Here is a 20,409-nt window from a genome sequence, read left to right on the forward strand (position 1 = left end):
GGGAGGGAGAGAGGAAAAGAGAGGGTCCGTTTCTCCCGTGTTATTAATTATTCAAAGTTAATGTTTAGTTTGTTTGAATGTAGGCCTAATAATGATGTTGTTCGTGGAATCATTTATTGAGAAAATGAATCTGAACTTTTCGATCTGTCACGATTTTATAAACTGAAGCAATATAAAAATGACTCCCATTAACTGAGTTTTAAACATCAGCATATCCGGTCCTAGTCCAGTAATTACCTGCCAACGGAAACTCTGCTCCACAATTGTTATTATTATTATTGAACATGACCGGTAAGTTTCAAATTTGTCTGGTAAAATAAATTATTTCCGGACGTTTGACCGGCAACAATAAATCCTAGCGGAAACCCTGTAACAAAGATGATGTCAAAATGGCATGGATAGTGGTGTTTTTCTTGTATTTATTAATTGATGCTAGTAACCTATCTTGTTTCCAAAGGCCCCTGTTTTAAAATTGGGTAAGGCTTTGACCTCTCTAACCCTGGTTTAAGGTTCCAAACAACTTCCATCAGGGGAAATACTTGACTTTCTTGGAAGTGTTTATCCTGAATCCCGCCAAATCTGAGTTGCCTGTTGACATGTATTTGTCTCTCAGATTTCATGCAGAACGTGCCATAGACATCATAACTCACATTCTTCCCGAGGACCATCTGCTGCTGGCCTCCTCCAAAAGAGTCAAAGGTAAAGCAAGTTACGCAGACATGCTGGTCCTCTGCCCACTGTGCTGAGGGTTAGAGAGGCGAATGGCAGGAGAGGATCATGAGATGCTTTTTTGTCTAATAAAAAAAAACGTTTAACTATACAAATTACATTTTTTATTTAAACAACTCTTCAAAGAATCAAATAAAACTACATCTAAAAGTAGTGATTTGCTACAAAATATAACTTTTTATCAGTTGAATGGTCAACAATAAATATGCTCTGAGGGGGCCATGAGTCAGCCATTGAATTAGTTTGAATGCGGACTATGCATGCACCACGGAGATATTGCTTGATAGTTTATTCTGAATTATTTAGTTCACTTATTCCACAGTTCACTTTAACATAATCAAACAAAGTTCTCTCATTGATAAACATGTTTCCCTCGGCTGGGCCAGATGATTTGGCGTGCGTATTGAGTAAATACCATGAATGTCACAATACCAGACATTTTGATGTCAAAACAAATGAGGTGAAATTCCACGATTCGAAACACAGTAAAAGGAATTGTTATTCAACATAAACTCCTTTTATTATATTTTAATATTGCTTTTTGGAAGAAAGTTAAGGTCACAAGTTCCTTTCCAATATCTATTCGATATTGCTCTGACTGTCAACTTAAGAGACAAAAAGATAACATTTGAACACATTAGGATAATTATATACTCAACCTTAGCCCATTTAACACGTTTTAAGTCAGTAGCCCCTCTGACAGCTATGGTTAACTTCAAAAGGTTCTTATTTATTAATATTATATTATTTGAATGCGCCGCCTCAAGTCCCCCAACATGCAATACTTACTTTGGAAAACTACTTTATTACTTTTGTTTGAAAAACATATAGCAATGTTTAAAAACGTTGTACTGGTTCTCGTGACTCCTTAGTTGCCGCTTAAAAGCGAATGAGAACAGTAAAGGGATGATCCATCTGAAATGTAAAAATGAACTTTGCGCACCAAACCCTAACACGACGCTGTGGCTCCGCTGTGGCTCCGCTGTTAAACACTGGGCAGAAGTCTGATCTCTGCTTCCTCATCTTCTTTTTCCCTCAGCTCTGATTCTGGAGGAAATCGCCATTGACTGCCACAATAAGGAGACAGAGGAGCGCCTCCTTCAAGAGGCTCATGACCTTCACCTGTCCTCCCTGCAGCTGGCCAAGAAGGCCTTTGGAGAGTTCACGTCCAGACCGCCAAACACTACGGCAACCTGGACGACTCTACCAGTCCATGAGGAAGTTCAAGGTAGGAGGAACGTGCGCATAGAACAATGAATTATTAAGGTAACATGAAACTAACTGAAAATAGCGCAACTGTTCTTGCCTTTCTTGGTATATAATGCGAAAAATAATGCTAATGTATAATCCAAGAGCTCACATTGCCACTACACACCACACAGCTGAAACAGTCACTGTATATTGGCTACTATGTGCAATATCTTCTAACTCTATATATTGTTTGTGTAAAGAATACATCTTAAACTTAATCTGAAGTTAATTTGAAGCTTAAGCAACTGAACTCAACGTAACTAGCCTCAAATGTCAAGATCAATTCACAAATATATATAAGTTATGACTTCTAATTTCTGATTTTTCAACGGGCGTTATCAAGCTCACAGATTAGTCTTTTCGCTAGGAAGCAAAGTAACAGTCTTCTGTATAAAATTACCCATTCATGTTTTCATGTTGAGCTACAAATGAAGGATAGTTAGAAAAGAGTGAATTATGTGCTATAACCAACTTTGGAATACATAATGGACACATTTGGATGACGAAATATCGGTTTTAGACAAATCGTGGAAATCCTTGTTGCACATTACAAGTACAAAGAATGTCATCCCCCATAATTTACATTAGGCGCATTCACACCCGCAGTACTTTTCCCACAAAGGTTCATCAGAACTTAGTTCATGAGAACTCTTTAGTTCTCATTAACTAAGTACAGATCGCGTTCACACCGGAATAAGTTCCTGAGGGAGGATTAGGCAAATGAAGCCGCTGACATCACTTCTTCTTCTTCTGCTTTGGGTTTACTGGCAGGCCGCGCAAACAACTTCACGGCATATACTGCCACCCGAAGTCCCCGGCCAGAAGTCCCCGGAGTTGGGGACTAGCTTCAGTAGAAGCTGCTGGGACTCCCAGCAGCTTCTACTGAAGCCTTCCGAGTAAATCGCCAGAACACAGACACCTCCTCATCTCTACCGCTCCCATGTTTTCTTTTGTGTTGCCATAAGTTAGTCTCTCTGCGTTTGTGCGCTGGGCTAATGCTAATGCTAATGCGAGGATAATAAAATGGCGGCTTCACAAAACTTTTTGGGAGTTTTACGGGGTGTGGTTTGCAATCCACCCTTCCAATCAGACATTAGGAACCTTTTTCTCCCACGAAAGTACCTGCTCTCTAGCAGGGACTGAAAACGGGGTAAAAAAGTTTCTGATGCGGTGTGAACGCGGCTATTGAAAATGACCTTTGAAATGCCACAATTAAAAGGAAGCATGATTTGAAGGAATCAAAACCTGCTTGAATTTCAATATGGGTTTTGTTTTAAGATATGACTGTGGAAAACTCAAAGCAGGTGTATGTTCATTCATGTAATCAGGAGGCGGAGGAGATGCACATCAAAGCCATCCAGATCAAGGAGCAGCTTCTGGGCCATGAGGACTACGAAGTGGCTCTGTCTGTGGGTCACCTGGCCTCCCTCTACAACTACGACATGAACCAGTACGACGACGCAGAGCGCTCTACCTGCGCTCCATCGCTATCGGTCAGACAGGGGTGCATGCTTTTTGGGGTTTTCCTTTCTTTTTTGGGTGTGTTATATAGGTTATGCATGTACATCAGGCATCCTCAAAGTCCGGACTCCGGTCCGGATCCGGACCGAACGACAACTGTCTCTGGACTCTGAGCGAAATTATACTTTTCATATGTATTATCTGTATTATCTGTGTTATTTTTGAGACAACGCAACGAGTCAAAATTCTCCGCTGTGTACAAACAGCGCTCTATCTGTCTGTCTGTCTGTGTGTGTCTGTGTGTGTCTGTCAACGCATTGGTCCAATCACATTCAGCATCCCGTCAGCGTTTTTTCCCCCCCACCAACACTCTGCGAATCAGAGGCACAGTAGGGCGGGTCTTCGCGGAATGCGGGTGGGAAAAATGTGTGTTTAAAAAAAAAAAAGTCAGAGCGAGAGTTAACAGCTCATCTAGTTGCATCTGTACTGTAGCTAGCAGCCTAGTTTCACCTACCGGGGACCCCGGGGCGGCATGGGGTGGCAACTGCCACCCTAAAAATAGGCCTTGCCACCCAGTTGGCAGCTTTGTTTTGAAAGAAAAGTTGTGGCTCATCGGACATTTATGAGAGAACGTCTCTAATGTCCGAGTGCAAGTGAATGCAGCACAAGACACACGTCTTGTAACGCACGTCAACCCATGGCGCGAGCGTTGAAATATGATTGGCGGCGATTTCATTTGAACGGTACGGCGCAAAACGAGAAGCATTCGGACCATAGACTGATTCGGACCTAAGTACTGAAGGAATGAGGTATTTGCGGTCTACAATGACAGAGAAGAGACTGTCAAGTTTGGCTGTACATTGAATCAATGGCTGTTCATTGAATCAAAACGCACTAAAGCTTTGGATCTTACTAATTTGGTGAGGCGTTTTGCTGAACAAAATGGTAATCGCGGCATTCAGCTGTAATAGACATGATGCTCTGCTCACGGGATGAGCATACAAAACTGTTAAGATGATGACCTTACGAGTTTTTTCTTTGTGGGGGTCTGCCCCAAAAAACTGTTCTAAGTCCTGAGAAAGTCAAATAAGACGGTGTGTAAAACTACACTGCCCAGCCAAAAAAAAGTAACCACTTTTTTTTAACTAGGCCAGTAGGTAAGGACTTTCCACTGGATAATAACTGAAGTATAAAATAATGCATGACTGAAGTGATGGAGACCATGTTTGAAGGCAAACAAAAAGAGGAAATGACAGGTCAAATAAAGCAAATCCCCCTCTCAGATTCCACAGCAACCAGAAGAACATAAATACTGGCTGGTGATTTGATTAATCAGCTTTGTGATGGAATACAAAATGCACAGTGCATTTCCTTAGCTGTGGATGAGTCCACTGGCACCACTGACAATGCTCAGTTGCTGGTGTTTGTGAGTTTTTATGATGAGGCAAAGGGGGAGTTTGTTGAAGATGAGTTGGGCCTGACGAACCTCAGTGGACACACAAGGGGGCAAGACACTTATAAAGCAATGATGGGAATGCTGAATGAAAGAGGGTGCGGCTGCCTTTATTCATAACTGTGCAGCTCTGCGACTCTGAGGGATCAAGCACAGACGCAATAACAATGAAAACTGCTGCACACAGATTATTTTTGTTTTTGCAACCTCGTGTTAAGAATCTTGTTGCAATTGTTTAAAATGTTGAATGACCGTAATCATCGGACCTTTGTCTTATTAAAAACATTTTTTTGGACCTTTAACATTTGTATTTGAGTACCCCTGATGTACATGGTCTGTAAAGGCTTAAGTTCCCCCCTGCCACCTGAAAACGCCTCCATCCAACTCCTGAGTTTACTTCTGTAACATAGTGACATCACTATGTAACACTCACACATCTATTGGCGAGCGCTTCAACACATTGTTAGTGATAGGCTAAGGGGCGGGACAGCTCTAAGCAGTTGACCAGTCACAACAGATCAGGCCAGCTAACCAATCAGCAGACTGGGCTCTGGTTTCAGACAGAGGGTGAAAAGAGGTGCTGCAGCACAGGCAGTTTGAGAAAAATAAAAGGGCTTTTTGAACATTAAAGCATGGAGACACTTCACAGTAGAGGCACTAAATACAAATATTAACCTGAACATTAGCATAATAGGGCCCCTTTAAGGTTATTCCCGGCGAGGACTAAGTTTGTTATAAACTAGTTTTTATTTGCGGTAGAAGTGTGGTACTAATAATTGATGGATTGTTAATAATTATTTATGATTATTTTCACTTCACAGGTAGAGGCACAAAATACAAATATGAACCTGAATATTTGCATAATATATCCTCTTTAAATACTAGTCCAACCAATGATGAACATTTTGTACGTCTTCGTTTTGGATGATTTTTGAATTATTTAACAGCTTTTATTTTGTTCTAAGTGCCAAAATACTTCTCACTCTTTCATGATGTGCTTTATCCCTGCGGCCCTTGTATGGAAGCTTCTGCCTCTGAATGCTGACATGTGTTGTTTAGGCACTTCTATTAGAAACGAGCTGTATGAAGGAAGTCCATTTACCATTTCTCCTGTTCTGTCACAGGTAAGAAGCTGTTTGGAGAGGGCTACAGTGGGCTGGAGTACGACTACAGAGGCCTGATCAAACTCTACAACTCAGTGGGAAACTACGAGAAGGTGTTTGAATACCACAACGTACTGTCCAACTGGAACAGGCTGAGGGACCGGCAGTTTGCCGTGGCAGACGCCCTGGAGGACGTCAACACTACGCCCCAGCAGACCCAGGAGGTGGTACAAGCTTTCCTATTGGCCCAGAGCATGGGCCCCACCCGGCCCTGTCTCGGCTGATTCCACGAAGAAAATTGAAAGACATGTAGGCTTAAGCCTGATAAGGACACTTACTGAGCCCAAATGTGTCGGGTTCAGTAGTAATGCACAGAAAATTCAAGCATCACCGGCGAGTCGGTTGGCTTTACGGTCACTGCAGCTGCTAGTACACACACATACACAGACATACACACACATTTAGTCGTGGAATAAAAACGTAGAGAAGACACTGTTATCAAACCTCATCGACATTCACAAAAAACCACCAAGATGCAACTCCAGGCTGGAAGCAGCGTCACCCCCCAGAGCAGACTGTTGCATTACTCCGAGAGAAAGAGGAAATCGAGAAAAAAAAGAAAGAAGGAAACCTCAAGCATCCTTTAAGGGTGATCTCTTCTCTCGTCTCGCTCGCCTTTTTCGTTTCAATTTTGCTTTTTGTATTTGAACCAGTGTAGCTCTGAATGCCATGAGACTCATCATCACAGATCCAAAAACCATGTTCTCCAGGGCTATTTACACCACAGTATCTGGCCCCCTCACCCATCTGTGGAAAACCATTTTTAACACACATCCATCATCAACATCATCATTTGGTGGATCAGCGATGGAAAATGTCAGATATTTTTGACACTTGTACAGTAAAATAATACAGCCGATTGTACACTTGTTTTTTTTTTCCTTTGCAAAAAAAGAAAGAAAGTGGACCCTTAGGAACTCGTGTTGTGAACTGCTTGTTGGAGAGAGATTACAAACAGTGGAATGTGTTCAACCTGTTGGTGTATTGTTACACATAAAAGACGCTTCACAGTTCTTGTTTCAATATATTTGATCTTTTTTTTGATCAGCTTAGTACTGAAAATAATTAAAATGTCAATTTATATACAAAATGGTATGTTTATGTAGCCCTTTGTGTATGCTTTTCAAAGAAACAGCTCAACACTACTACGTTAAAACAAGGGACAGGAGTGAAAAGAGGAAGATGCTATATGTACAGAGGTCTATGCCTCCCTTTATTTGCTCAAGTATGAGTGTGTGTGTGTGTGATACACAGGTAGAACTCTGGCTGCCCTAAAGTGCTCCACTGATGATTACCAGCCTTACACCAGCTTGCAGTTATCTGTCTGTTGACGGACCCATACATCTAAGTGCTAAATAAACTACTATACCATTAAGGGCACTAACAATGGGGACCAATGTTGTGTATTTGTGCGAATGTGTGTAAGTGTGTGTTGCGAGCCTGTTCATCTGTGCATCTGGCCTCCTTTCCACTCCTTCCTGGCTTATACCCAATTCATGCAAATTCCAGATTTATTTTGACTGGAATGTGTTTTCCATCAGCTCTCACCATACTGACTGTTTGTCCAAATTCTCATCAGTTGTTACTTAAGAGCTTGCTATAGGGGGGTGGTTTTCAATAAGAATGAACCGATTGGAAATAATGACCCTAAACACAACTAAAACCTATTTTTTCTATCTTACAACTGTGGTCAGTAATTTTGAACATTTGTCTTGCTGTTTGACCCCTGATAAAGCACTTATAAAAAATCAGGTCACTCAAATGACCTTAATAATTTCACTTGCATCTATCGCAGGGGTTCCCAACACTATTTGCTTTTGAACATAGCCAAAACACATTTTATTTTAAAGCTGGTACCAATATTGAATCTATACATCCTTAAATATGTATTGTGTTAACATAAACACATAACAAAAATAAAATGTCAAAAAATTACCAGCTGTAAAGATATTGAACCGAATGTGAACTTGACAGTGAAAAAAAACCCAGCTTTTGGAAGTCAAATTTGTGCCCGAATGCTCTGAAACGTATAGGGCTGCTCCATTATGGCAAAAAAATTATCTCGATTATTTGGGTCAATAATCGTAATTTCGATTATTAAATGCGATTATTCATTGACTTTGAAAACATCCATTTATTGGAGAAAAAAATGTGAACAGTATGTTTTTAACAGTTCATTACCCTGAACTTTAAGTATAATTCAACTGAAAAACTAAAAAATATTATTCAAAAACAAAGTAATAATAATAATTAAAAAATTCGTTTTATTTCGTTTGAGTTGTTTTTGTAATCGTTGCAAGCCGTAATCCCGATTAAAATACGATTAATTGAGCAGCCCTATAAACGTAGCATTTCTCTGACAATGTTGACTTATTGGTCAATAAATATAAATCTGTATTTAGCTATTATTTGCCAAAATACCAACATGGTCCTTATTGTGCCTCAAAGCACGATGTCCAAGAAGTTATGAGTAATTCAATCGTAGTTTTATTTTAGGTATGAAAAGGTACAGTCATTTACCAGGCTGAACAGTAGGGACACATTGAAGGAAAAGTTACTGTTTATGTCATGATTCTGTCGGGTTGGAGGCAGACATTTTAAAGATAGGAATCTCTTTCTGCATGCCTGAATACCGTTAAAGGTAAGGGAGGAATATTCTCATTGAGGTGAACTGACCCTTTAAAGATGTGCTGAGTGAATATTTATAGTTGTGGGACAAGCATAGCTCTGTGGCGAACTGATGAGATTTTGCCACCGATGGAAAATGTGAAACGCTTCCAGCTTAAAAATGAATTTACGCTGCAACATTGCTGAAAATGTGATGCCTTCGATAGGAACCCCAGTGTTTTTGTTTCAAATGAATGAAGAAAAGGAGCTTTGCCTTGCTGTTGCTTCAGTGCTGTCGGACGTCTCCCTCTCTAGTAGCAGTGATGTGAGGGCTCTAGCTGAGGAGGTCCAGCCTTAGCCCCCCCCCCCCCCCGCTTAAAGGACGCTCAGCTACAGTCTCGATGCTTCGGCTTCAACAAGCACACCCTTAACCCTCTGGGGGGCCGAGAACCTTTTTCCAGGGAAGAGGTGGCGACGAATGTTACCTGCAGTCGGTATTTCCAAGCAGTTCGTAACACAGATTTATATTCGGCAAAAAAATTATTATTCCAGTGACAACTGGTCAATACATATATTCTTGTAATTAATGACAAAATATAATGGAAAACATCCCTAAATACTACATTTCTTTCCATCCCAGGGTTCATTTTGTTCTTCTGTATACCTACTGACTACATTTCATCAAAGGTCACATGCCGACCTTTTGAATTGCATTCTGGGCTATTAGGGCTACTTATTTGGAGCTATTTGCAAGACATTTTTTGTGTTTTTTTTTTCCTGTACCATAAAAGTGATTGTCACACAAAGCATTTTCTGTCCAAATTCGGGCTGAACTCTCACAATGTTGTTATACTTTCTGTCTGGCCAAGAAAAATGAAGAAAATGGACACAGAATGTTATTTTAAACAGTGTTGAAGTGACAATAACTCAGCTGTCTGTTAGAATGTAAGATTGACAATACCTACGAGTCATTATGATCTGCTGACACCTGAAAGGGAAAACCATGGTTTCAGTGCTGGAGAGGGTGAGAGGGCGTTAGCTTGCTGGGAAATATGGACAAAGTTAAATACGTTCAATAAAGCTGTGATATCTCCAACAAGCCTGTTTCTCTCTACCAGTCCAGATGATTGACACCAAATGTTTCACTATTGTCTTGTTACTGCTTCACTGCTAGCTGCAAAAACATTAAAACGTATATCATTGATCACAAAAGCCACATGCATTTTGTTCTTGTCTTCACACATTAAACTACAAATCAATCACATCCCGGTGAGATAAAACATGGCCAAACACATGTCGTAAATATTTAAAGGTCACCTATTATGCAAAATGCAATATTTTATACATAAATGTGTGTCCCAGGTGTGTAAGGAGACTCACAAAGTGTCAGAAAATACAACCCTCTCTTTGACTCCTTACCCACATCTCTAAAAACGGGGGTAACGGAGCTGATCCAGATTTGCTGAGAACTTGACGTCATTACTAAAATGTGGGCTGGATTTACATTGACCTCCTGGCAATGTTCCGCCCATATCCCAACCTATCGTCCCCATACAGTCGGCTACCTGAATCCCCCCCCCGCACTAATAATCAGCACTTTTGTAACAGGGCTGAAATAGAGGGGTATGAGGCATGCTAAACTGGGTGATCTGTTTGGTATTTTGTTTCGAATAGATATGGCCCTATATTATATTGATCAAATATAGCATAATAGGTGAGCTTTAGGTTGAAGATTGTATGGGACAACTGCTGAGGATCCAGGTTCGAATCCCGCATGGTTTGCTGCGTTTTATCCCCTCTGTCATTCTCCCTGTCACTTCGATAAAGGCAGACAGATATTTTTTAAGAATATATACACATATATAATTTGTATAGCTTATATCACAATCAATTTCATTTCCTGATTAATGGATCCATAGAGATCAATCTAGCAGCCTTATTCTTTACCTACCTCAATTATTACTTATTCAAAATGTATTTACTCTACAGCTAAAAGGATGCAGACACATTCTGTGCATTTATGGTCTGAAGACTTTTGAAGGTTTAGGCCTCTTAGTTTAAATTAAAATAAATGTTGATCCTAGCTTATGCAATATCTTAAGACTGTAGAGGTGTACCCAACAAACTCTGGCTTATTCCTGTTTGAACATTCAATTATTGATACCTTATTGATCCTATATTGGGAAATAGTTTGAAGTGTTCAGTGTGTTTGGTCTAACTGTGATGTATATAAAAAACATTGTTTACAGGATTAAAATCTTGTGAAATGAAAACATATTTTCTGTAAAATATTACTACAAAACAAAACAAAACAACATATAAATGTGAAGAAACATAGCATTTACAGGATCTTTATATAAATAGTAACTTTCAAAAAAAGGTAACAAGATTAAATAGTGACAACAATAACGTCATTTACACACCCCTTAAATTAAGAATTCCAATGTCTGCTTTTCATTTGGATGTTGAAACAATAATTGTGAACATGAAGTACTCTTTAAAAAGACAACGAATTGGAGAATAATGTGGGACCAACAGAATATTTGTTTTCTCTTTGTAAATTAACTTTATCCTATTGAAGTGTTTTGAAACAGAGAATGTAACCACATATTCTCAGAACACGTTCCCATGGGTGCTCTCTGTGTCATCAAGAATGTATTCCCTAATTCCCTGTTTAGAGCAGTTCAACACACTTTCTAGTTTTAGCACTTTGTTTTGGATCTGGGAGAGTTACTCATGTTTCCTTATATATTTGGATTATCTTAGGCCCTGACAATACCATTTAAAGGAAGAAGTGACAATGTATTTAAAAAAAGGAGATGTTTTTTCAACCTAATGAGTGGAGACATCTTCTTAAATATTGGGTGAAACTGGCAGTTTAGAGGTGGGTTAGAAAAAACTAAGGGATCCAGAAAGGGTGTCTTTAGAGTAGGACAAATCCCAGTGTATGGTTTGTGAGAAGATTCTGGGTTTATGACTACCTTTGAAAGAAGCAACGGAGACTTTGTTCATCTAAAATTCCAAGTCTGCCTTACTAAATCATCTTTTTAAAAATTCCTCATTTATTTTCATTCAAGGGAAGAGCATTTTTAGCTTTTTATTTCTGACGGGAGCTACGGAGTCTGGATTATTCACGCGTTCATTGGTATTCTTTGGTACTGAAATGTGTTTGAGCAGTAAAGCTAGAGATGAGAAATGAGCAGCAAAGAGGTAATACCTGGGTTGGGAGCAAATCACAGTCATTCGTCAATAAATATAAACATATCTTTCATTTTCCACATTCTCTCTCAGCTATAACTGAAAGTGTTTTCCTGTGGAGATACATGTGACCTGAGGCCAGGTTCATATACAGATAATAGAATAAAATCTGCATTATTCCAGCTTAGATGTGACAGTATAGGTCAGGATGATAGGAGTAGCTTTCATTCCCTTTTCTGTTCCGGCTCGTCCTCCGTGAGGTGTTCAATGTGTGTCCAAATACACCAGATCTACAGAGAGACAGAGGTTTGGCTATGAGACAACTTAACATCAGAATCACAATGGAAATACGTTTTAAGAGAAGATACAACATGTAACGGTTATAAAAAGAAAGCAATTAAAAAACAAATGTAATATAAAAGAGAATAGACAACTATTTACACCAAATATATTATGGGAAAAAACGTGTACTTGAATGTACAATGACAGACTGCAGTATATTGTATTTTAACGTTGCTGTGCAGATTTAAGAGCGGTAGGGATATTGCAAAACAAGAACATGAACAAATGAAACATGAAATTCAAGCAGAAATTATTTGAATACAAGTTCAACTTTAGTTAACCCTCCTGTGTGTTTGTGTCAAATCTGACTGATTTACTACTTTCATCAATCATAAATATTGTGTTTAACATTTGATTTCCGGAAGGCCTTACGGTATGCTCCACAGTAAGCATTTTATATAAAACCCTGCTAATCATCACTTTGATCACTTTCACATTGAAGTTTGAGTGGTTTAGCCAACTTTGTTAGGACACACCCACTAATCATGCTCATTTTGGAATACATTTTCAGTGTCTATTTTTTGTATATTCACTGCAGTTATTCATGTGCCAGTAGTCTCAGACATTGTTTACAGCTTAAATATGGGTTTAATAAAAGTTGGTGATGATTAATGGTGTTTGTGTTAATGTAAGAGCAGTTCAAACAGACTGGTCACATTTGACCAGGAAAACCAAAGCAAGGGGGGAGAAACGAAGGCCCCGGCCACACAAGGACGAAAACAGTCGTTTGCATTACTGTTTAGGGTCATATAGACCGTTCGGCCACACGAGGACGACCGAATATGACAGTAAACAACTGCGGAAACGATAACGGGTCCCAAGGTGGATAGCACGGCATACGCAACGCTGTGGGGGGTCCAACGGCTCCGTGTGTGCGCCCTATACGATCATTTTATGATAATGATGAGATAATAACCCCGCCTCTCCCCACCTCTGCTGCTCACCCGCGCGTCAAAGTAAACTGCACACTGAATTCAGATGATTTATCTTTCTCTCGATATGGACATAAACACGAGTGAAGTCTAATCTGACAGGACGGAGACACGCAGCTCTGCTCACCTGCAGCTCCTCCCGCTGTGATGCAGCGGTGAACGGAGCAAAACACACACTTCAAGTCAGATCATCTCCCTTAGCTATTTTAATTACCTCTCAAACTACCTAAACTAGTTATAAATATGTTTATTTTTACTGTCGGCCGGGACACTCATTACTGGATCAGCTGCTGCATGAGACAGACACTGACACTGTCAGAAGAGAGGGAGGAAAAAGAGAGGCTCCATGTATTATATTATTATATTATATAGAGTCGTTATTCATTTGTTTTAAAGCTCAATAAATAGCAAAGAAGACCTTTGACCGGCACTTTTATAATTTTGTCCGGAACATTTAAACTTTAACACACGTTGACTGGCGAAAAACTGCCCGGTTCCCTCGGCCCCCACCGCGGAGAACAAACAGAAGGGCAACCATGACAACCATGCTTCTTCGCTGCTTTTGTGGAGGAAGTTACAGCGCCACGTGCAGGCTCCTGCATATGTACTGTCTGCAGCTTCTCCAGCGGTTGGAGCTAAACTGAGCTGTCTCGTGTGGACAGACACTATCCGGTGAATATTGCGTGTGGACGGAAGCTTTTTTGAGATTGCGTTTGCGTTAATCCTATGCGTTTAGCCATATGCGTCCTCGTGTGGCCGGGGCCGAAGACGACAGGAGGGATAACATGTTTATGATAATTGGAGGTTAATTGTACCTCCGCTGATAGAGCCAGCAGGCGTCCTGCAGCCAGCAGCAGGGCCCCCAGAGCCTGCATCCAGGGAGGGAGGAGCAGCCAGTGGGAGAGTAAACCCGTCTGATACCCATACAGCCACAGGGGGAGGCAGTGCAGCCCACTCACCACCCATGTGCCAAGAGGGGTCCGAAACCCTGACAGATACACAGAATAATTCACATTGACTTACTGTATCTTCAGCTGCGGTACATCAACTAATTTACAGTGACCGTCTTTTACCGTTTGCCATGATGGCTTGTATGAGTCGAGGACTGCTGATGAAACTGTTCTTCCACTGGTCCCCTCTGGCACTATGGTTACACACAAACACACACCACTCCACAGCAGACACTAGCCAGGCCCACTGCAATACAGTACAAAATAACAGCAGACAATAAAACACCTCTTAAAATATGGTACAGTGAGTGATTGTGAGTGTTTCATCTAATCTTATCTCGATATTTATGGGATACTTCACAATCAAACTTTGAACCTTTTGCAATTACTAAAAAACAAATCTTCCTTTTCTTTTCCACCTGAACACAATACCATTATTTTTCACAACATCCAAGAAAACCCTGTCTGTCTGATGCACTTTTCACATTTATATATTATGAATGATTTATAACCTCCATATTTAAAAGAAGAAAAAGAAATCCTATATTATAATCATATAGTAACATTGCAGCGTAATGTGAGCGGCTCACAGTGTGAATGTGTGTGTTTTGTATGTGTTTAATGTTCAGCAGCTAACAGACCTTAAACAGCAAGCTCCACAGCAGGCCTCGGCCCAGGTTATCCACCACTACGTCCAGCCAGGCTCCAAACCCGGAGCACTGCCCCAGCCTCCGGGCCAGCCAGCCGTCCACTCCTGCACAGAGGACACACATAACGCTCAAGCCCTCAGTAGCTCTGATGCTTCCTTACTGTGTTCAGGAACGAGAATTCCCAACCAAAAAACGGTTGCTTGTATGACGAGTGGGCGTCCCATTATTAATATTTCCATCGCTAAGTAGGAATTAATATTAGTAGTAGCTGTATTGTTCTTTACTTGGTCTTTTATTTTGAAGAAAAAAAGGCATGGCCTAGATCTGAACTCCCTGTAACAATACAGTTTATTTTCTGTGATAAAGGCCTATACCTTCTTCTTTGTTTGTTAATGAAGGCAAAGCAAAGGTGTAATCTAACCCTGTGTGTCTTACCCACACATACGCTCAAAAGAATTCAGCCATTCTCCATGGAGATAGATCTGGCCATTTGAGTATATGTTATTAGATACACCTGTGGTTATGTTTCTGTGAAAAAGGTTAATTTTCTAGACTTTCTGAAAACATTGGTCATGTGCTGGAATGTGTAGAGTCAATAATAGAGCAGTATGAAGTGGTCTAAAATATTATCCAGAGGCATAATTTAAAGCTTTTATATTACTATATTTAATATATACTTTACCATCGAGTGCTATGAAGATTGAATAAAGTAAAACAAAGGTTGCAGGTGTCTCATGGGCAGCCCAGGCAGCAAACACAAGGCCAATCCTGAAGTATCCTGAAAGAGATAAAATACAAAAAACAGAACTCATTACAACAGCCAGATGATTGGATTAATTGAATTCAGAGAAATACACATGGCACTTGTACTAACATTAGCCAAGATCAGTATATCTTGCACAATACTGTCAATGCTACCTCTTTTAAAACTGCACAGCTCTCCACTTTCAACACAGTACATATGCTATTTTTCAATTATATATTTTTCGAATGTAGTTCAATTGGTTGTATTTTTTAAATTAACTTAATTTTCATTACTGTGTTTATGTTTGCAATATTTTACACTAAAGCTAATTCCTTGTATGTGTACACCTACTTGGCCATGAACCTGTTTCTGAAGTCCACTGATGTACTATGACATCTTTCAGCGTCATAGTACCGCCTAAAATAACAGTTTAGTGACAATTTTATTTACTAGATACTGTATGTGTTTATTAGGTTATTCTAGGTTCTGGCCTACAGTCTATGGTTCTGGCTGATGTGTTTTCAGCCTGTGAACTAGTTACCTGGGTTAGCAGTTGTTATCAAGCGCCTCAGTGAAGCGACGCCCACGAATTTAAATCAAATACAAAACTAAATTCATTCAAATTCAACCGAATGTGTCTCACCAATAATATTTGGCCAGTACAGCAGAACTTGAAGTCCCATCTCCTTTCAGTTATGAGAGGTAGAGCGGTGCTTCATCCCGGAAACAGGTGACGCAACCTGCCTTGTAAACTGACATGCGCCACTATGGACAAACACACACGCGCATCAGTATAACAGCCATTGACATATTTATGTTTTTATCACCGTATGTTTTAAGAGCTTGGCAGGTCAGCTATTGTACCTTTAAATTGGATGTGCTGTGTCTACGCCTTCATGTTGCTCACTCCTTCTAGGACTGGGTACAGCAGTCAAGCTAGCCTTCACTTCAAAACAGACAGTCAAACTTGCCCCCACGTTGTTTTGAAGCTCGTGTTTTTAGGAGCCATTACGGTAAAAGTATGGACGAAGTGACTTCAAAATAAAAGCTGGGTTCCGGTAATAGAGTGGCGAAGTCCCTCCCCTTCCGGGGGAGCTCCACTTTACTCAAGTACAATTTTGAGTTACTTGTACTTTTTTGAGTATTTCCATTTGTTGCTACTTTGTACTTCTACTCCACTACAATTCAGAGGTTATTCTTGTACTTTTACTCCATTACATGTATATAATACCTTAAGTTACTTGGCAGATTTGGATTAATTATAAGTACTTCTTCCACCTCTGTCTTTATTAAATGGTGCAGGGTAGTCGTCAATAGAAAAAGCAAGATTAATTACAATAATACCTATAGAATAAATACAAATGTAATGCAATGATTTAATATTTAAAATCAAACATCTATGTGTCCTGACATTGACTTTGGGACACTCTGGTGTGGTCTGCCATCAACCCAAAGGGAAATCTGACCCTGCATGGCAACATGTTGTTAATTTATTAATTGTAATCTGAAAATGTTTCTTTAAAAATGCATTTTGAAGGGCTTCAATTTCGAAATCCCTCAAAAGAATGCTGTGACATTTACTCAGTGAAGTCAGATTTGTCTTTGGAAAATGTATTCCTTATTACTAAATTTGACTTATTATCCACCCAATTTAGAATTCATTTTTTCTCAGAAATACAGTATTTTGACGGGAGTATAATCGATTAACATTTTTAATTATTGATATTTGGGCCTTCAGTTTTATATATGCAAACTGACATTTTTAATGCATGTGAAATTGCATGACACAGGAACTAGCTTTTATTTTGAAGTCATACATGTACTGTACTTACCGTAAAGCTTACTAAAAACACGAACCGCAAAACAGAGCTGAGACCGTTTCTCAATCACGAGAAAACTGGCTTCCAAGCCAATATTTCAAGGATGCTATGTCATCGAGTGCCGCCGAAGGACTGTTCCAATCTCCAGCATACTTGGAATTCCACCGAGGCCGAGGTCCTCGGTTTGGGGGTAATTTCGAGGCTGCACCACACTTGCCAACCTTGAGACCTCAGAAATCGGGAGGATTTCAAAACCACCGCGGGGGGGGGGGGGGAATCGCCGGAGCTGTATTAGATTAACATGAACATGCTTATTGTAGTTGTAAATGCACTGCCTTGCGGCCTGTAGCACCATCCTTGATGGAGCATGTGGCCGTTTCTCAATCAAGAGGATACTGGCTTGGTAGTCGCATACTTCCAAGTCACTTCCTTCAGAAACGAAGCAAGTATACTTCCAAGACACGGCTTCGGAAAACAAAGAAGAATGGAACAGGCTAACAAGTGTGCCACTCTCTCTAACGGTTTCAACATAAAATGTACCGAAAATAAATACCTCACGATGTCTATCTTTACTTTCACGGAACAGATTTTTAGTGATAACAAATGCAACAAAGTAATATATTTACCAACACATGTTCTACGCCACTACATACTTACATTTACATGTGTGCTGTGCTGCGTCGGTTCAGCCATTCTCCGCAAGGGTTTTTAAAATGGGTCCTTGTGCAAAGCATTGTGGGGATTTGAAGGATGGGAAGTCTACCCATGTGCAGCCTCGAAATTACCCCCAAACCAAGGAAGTGGCCTCGGTGGAATTCCAAGTATGCTGGAGATTGGAACAGTCTTTCGGCAGCACTCGATGACGTAGTATCCTTGAAATATTGTCTTGGAAGCCAGTTTCCTCGCGATTGAGAAATGGCCTGTGTGTGGGCTGGACCTGTATTTTACAGGAAAGGAGTGAGCAGAGGGTCGAGTTGTCGATTCTTGTTCTGTTTTCTCCTATCTTCCTCACCCTCTCAGACTTTCAGTTGCGCGTGCTGCTAAAGAGACGTGCTACCATGGAAACCAAACAATGGTGTAGCTATATTAAAGTCTGAGTGGAGACAGTGCTGAGTAAATCTGATTTTGTCAGAAATCGGGAGAAATGCGGGAGAAATATGACCCCGGGAGGAAACCGGGAGAGGGCAATGAAATCGGGAGGGTTGGCAAGTATGGGCTGCACATGGGTAGACTTCGCGCCGTTCAAATCCCCAGAATGCTTTGCAAACGGACCAATTTCCCCAAATCTGTGGCGGAAATTATTCGGTACGGGCCCTTCGATTCGGTACACATGTGTACCGAAGTGTACCGAACGAATATAACGTTAAACTTAAAAAATTGAGAACGTGAACAACTTTTTGGAAGTAATCTCAGGTGCTGCGTCGCAGCATTCAGAGTAATTTGCTCACATTGGGTTCAACGCGTCATAGAGCGAGCAAGTCACTTCATTGGACGAGAGGCATACTATGAGAGCAGGGATGCGTTCAAATGTAGTCAGTAATTTGAGGAACTGTCGAAATGGCGAACGCAGATAAAGTTGATCTCGAAAATCCTCCAGCTTCATTGAAGTGTCCGGTTTGGGAACATTTTGGTTTCGCAGTTACGTACAAGGATGACGGACAAAGACAGGTGGACCGAACCAAAGCTGTTTGTCGGCATTGTTCAACTAAAATTGGTTACGCGGCTGGCAATACATCAAACTTCCACACTCATTTGAAAAGGCATCACCCGAACCTGAATATCACCGGTACCAAAAGACTGAAGTGCAAACCCGACTCCCACTAGCATTTAAGCCTCCACCACTCGCAAAAAGTTTAGACCGAGCCAAAGCTATTACAAACGCCAAATATCCTTATGTTGCCATGTTAGCAAAGCGCTACCTGGCTGTAGCTGCTACCTCTGTCCCTAGCGAGAGGGCGTTCTCCACAGCAGGAGACATATTAGTGCCAGCAGATCTGCCCTTTCGGCAAGAAATGTGGGTTAAGTTAATTTTTCTTTAAAAAAACATGAAAATACAATGACAAGCAAGTCATAATGTCAAACTGGCTGCTTAGGTACTAGTACAGTACAGTTCAAATACAGATTATTTCAGTTTATCGAAATGCTGCACCTTAATGTTTATTTTATCATATTTTGTATTTATTTGAGTGAATATTCACAGTTTAATAATAATTAAAAACCCAAAACTAATAGTTTATGTTTTGTGAGTACTAGTACAGTAAAGTTCAAATACAGATTATTTCAGTTCATCGAAATGCTGCACCTTAATGTTTATTTTATTATATTTTGTATTTATCTGAGTGAATACATTATTCACAGTTTAATAATAATTAAAAAAACCCGACAAATATTTTATGTTTTGTGATAATTTTTTCTGCTGTACCGAAAACGTACCGAACCGAACCGTGACCTAAAAACCGTTTGTGAACCGTTACACCCCTACTAGCTTCTGAAGCAAGTGACTCGGAAGACATGTGATTGAGAAACGGCCAGTGATTTGGGGAAATTAGTCCGTGCGCAAAGCATTGTGGGGATTTGAAGGACGCGAAGTCTACCCATGTGCAGCCTCGAAATTACCCCCAAACCAAGGACGCGGCCTCGGTGGAATTCCAAGTATGCTGGAGATTGGAATAGTCCTTCGGCGACACTCAATGACGTAGTATCCTTGAAATATTGGCTTGGAAGCCAGTTTCCTCGCAATTGAGAAACGGCCTGTGATTTACAGCATGACGTAGGACGCTGTCAAACTCTGTCAAACTTGCCGTTTGAGTCATTATGCCCAGTCATATCAGGCTGTCAATACGCATGCATGTCTGTGGAGTGTTGTAAACAAACTCAAACTGTCAAACTCCAATCTAAAATGCGGGAAATGACGTTGAAAACAGGACCACTTAATGTAGAACTATATTTACTTTCTTAAAATGTAGGGATTCATTTTGAACTTTGGTGAAATCAAATTGAAGACTTAGCTAAGAATGTAACACTTGAAAATGTCAAAAGTTGGTAAGTTTGACATGTGCCATTTACAGTCACAAATAAACCCAAACAAAAATATATATGTAAACATTG

At 40.3% G+C, this 20,409-nt stretch overlaps 2 protein-coding genes across 2 annotated transcripts in view; one reads left to right on the plus strand and one right to left on the minus strand.

The window, feature by feature from the left end:
* Nucleotides 1-9,876, plus strand: part of appbp2 (amyloid beta precursor protein (cytoplasmic tail) binding protein 2) — a 15,768-nt gene extending 5,892 nt beyond the window's left edge. The window contains 7 exon segments of the mRNA XM_079673802.1: nucleotides 506-699; nucleotides 1,769-1,891; nucleotides 1,894-1,920; nucleotides 1,923-1,957; nucleotides 3,309-3,447; nucleotides 3,450-3,473; nucleotides 6,019-9,876. Of these exon segments, the coding sequence (XP_079529928.1) occupies nucleotides 506-699; nucleotides 1,769-1,891; nucleotides 1,894-1,920; nucleotides 1,923-1,957; nucleotides 3,309-3,447; nucleotides 3,450-3,473; nucleotides 6,019-6,281 (805 nt within the window). The 3' untranslated portion in view covers nucleotides 6,282-9,876.
* A 1,123-nt stretch (nucleotides 9,877-10,999) lies between these two features.
* On the minus strand, nucleotides 11,000-16,512 carry LOC307037046 (uncharacterized protein). The gene is made up of 7 exons (XM_079677753.1): nucleotides 16,346-16,512; nucleotides 16,125-16,246; nucleotides 15,419-15,514; nucleotides 14,728-14,840; nucleotides 14,210-14,333; nucleotides 13,952-14,124; nucleotides 11,000-12,152 (listed from the first exon to the last, which is right to left on the minus strand). The coding sequence occupies exons 2-7, from the start codon at nucleotides 16,162-16,164 to the stop codon at nucleotides 12,087-12,089; spliced, it is 612 nt and encodes a 203-aa protein (XP_079533879.1). The 5' UTR covers nucleotides 16,165-16,246; nucleotides 16,346-16,512; the 3' UTR covers nucleotides 11,000-12,086.
* Nucleotides 16,513-20,409: the final 3,897 nt, after the last annotated feature.

The sequence above is a fragment of the Notothenia rossii genome, assembly GCF_949606895.1.
Source record: "Notothenia rossii genome assembly, chromosome: 4".
NCBI lineage: Eukaryota > Metazoa > Chordata > Actinopteri > Perciformes > Nototheniidae > Notothenia > Notothenia rossii.

What these genes read in the sequence shown, in the direction of transcription:
- LOC307037046 (XM_079677753.1), bottom strand. Translation starts at nt 16,164, where the DNA reads ATGGGACTTCAAGTTCTGCTGTACTGGCCAAATATTATTG. An exon ending in AATCTTCATAGCACTCGATG is followed by an intron (nt 14,841 to 15,418) that starts GTAAAGTATATA and finishes TCCTCTGTGCAG; the next exon opens with GAGTGGACGGCTGGCTGGCC. An exon ending in TGTGGAGCTTGCTGTTTAAG is followed by an intron (nt 14,334 to 14,727) that starts GTCTGTTAGCTG and finishes ACTGTATTGCAG; the next exon opens with TGGGCCTGGCTAGTGTCTGC.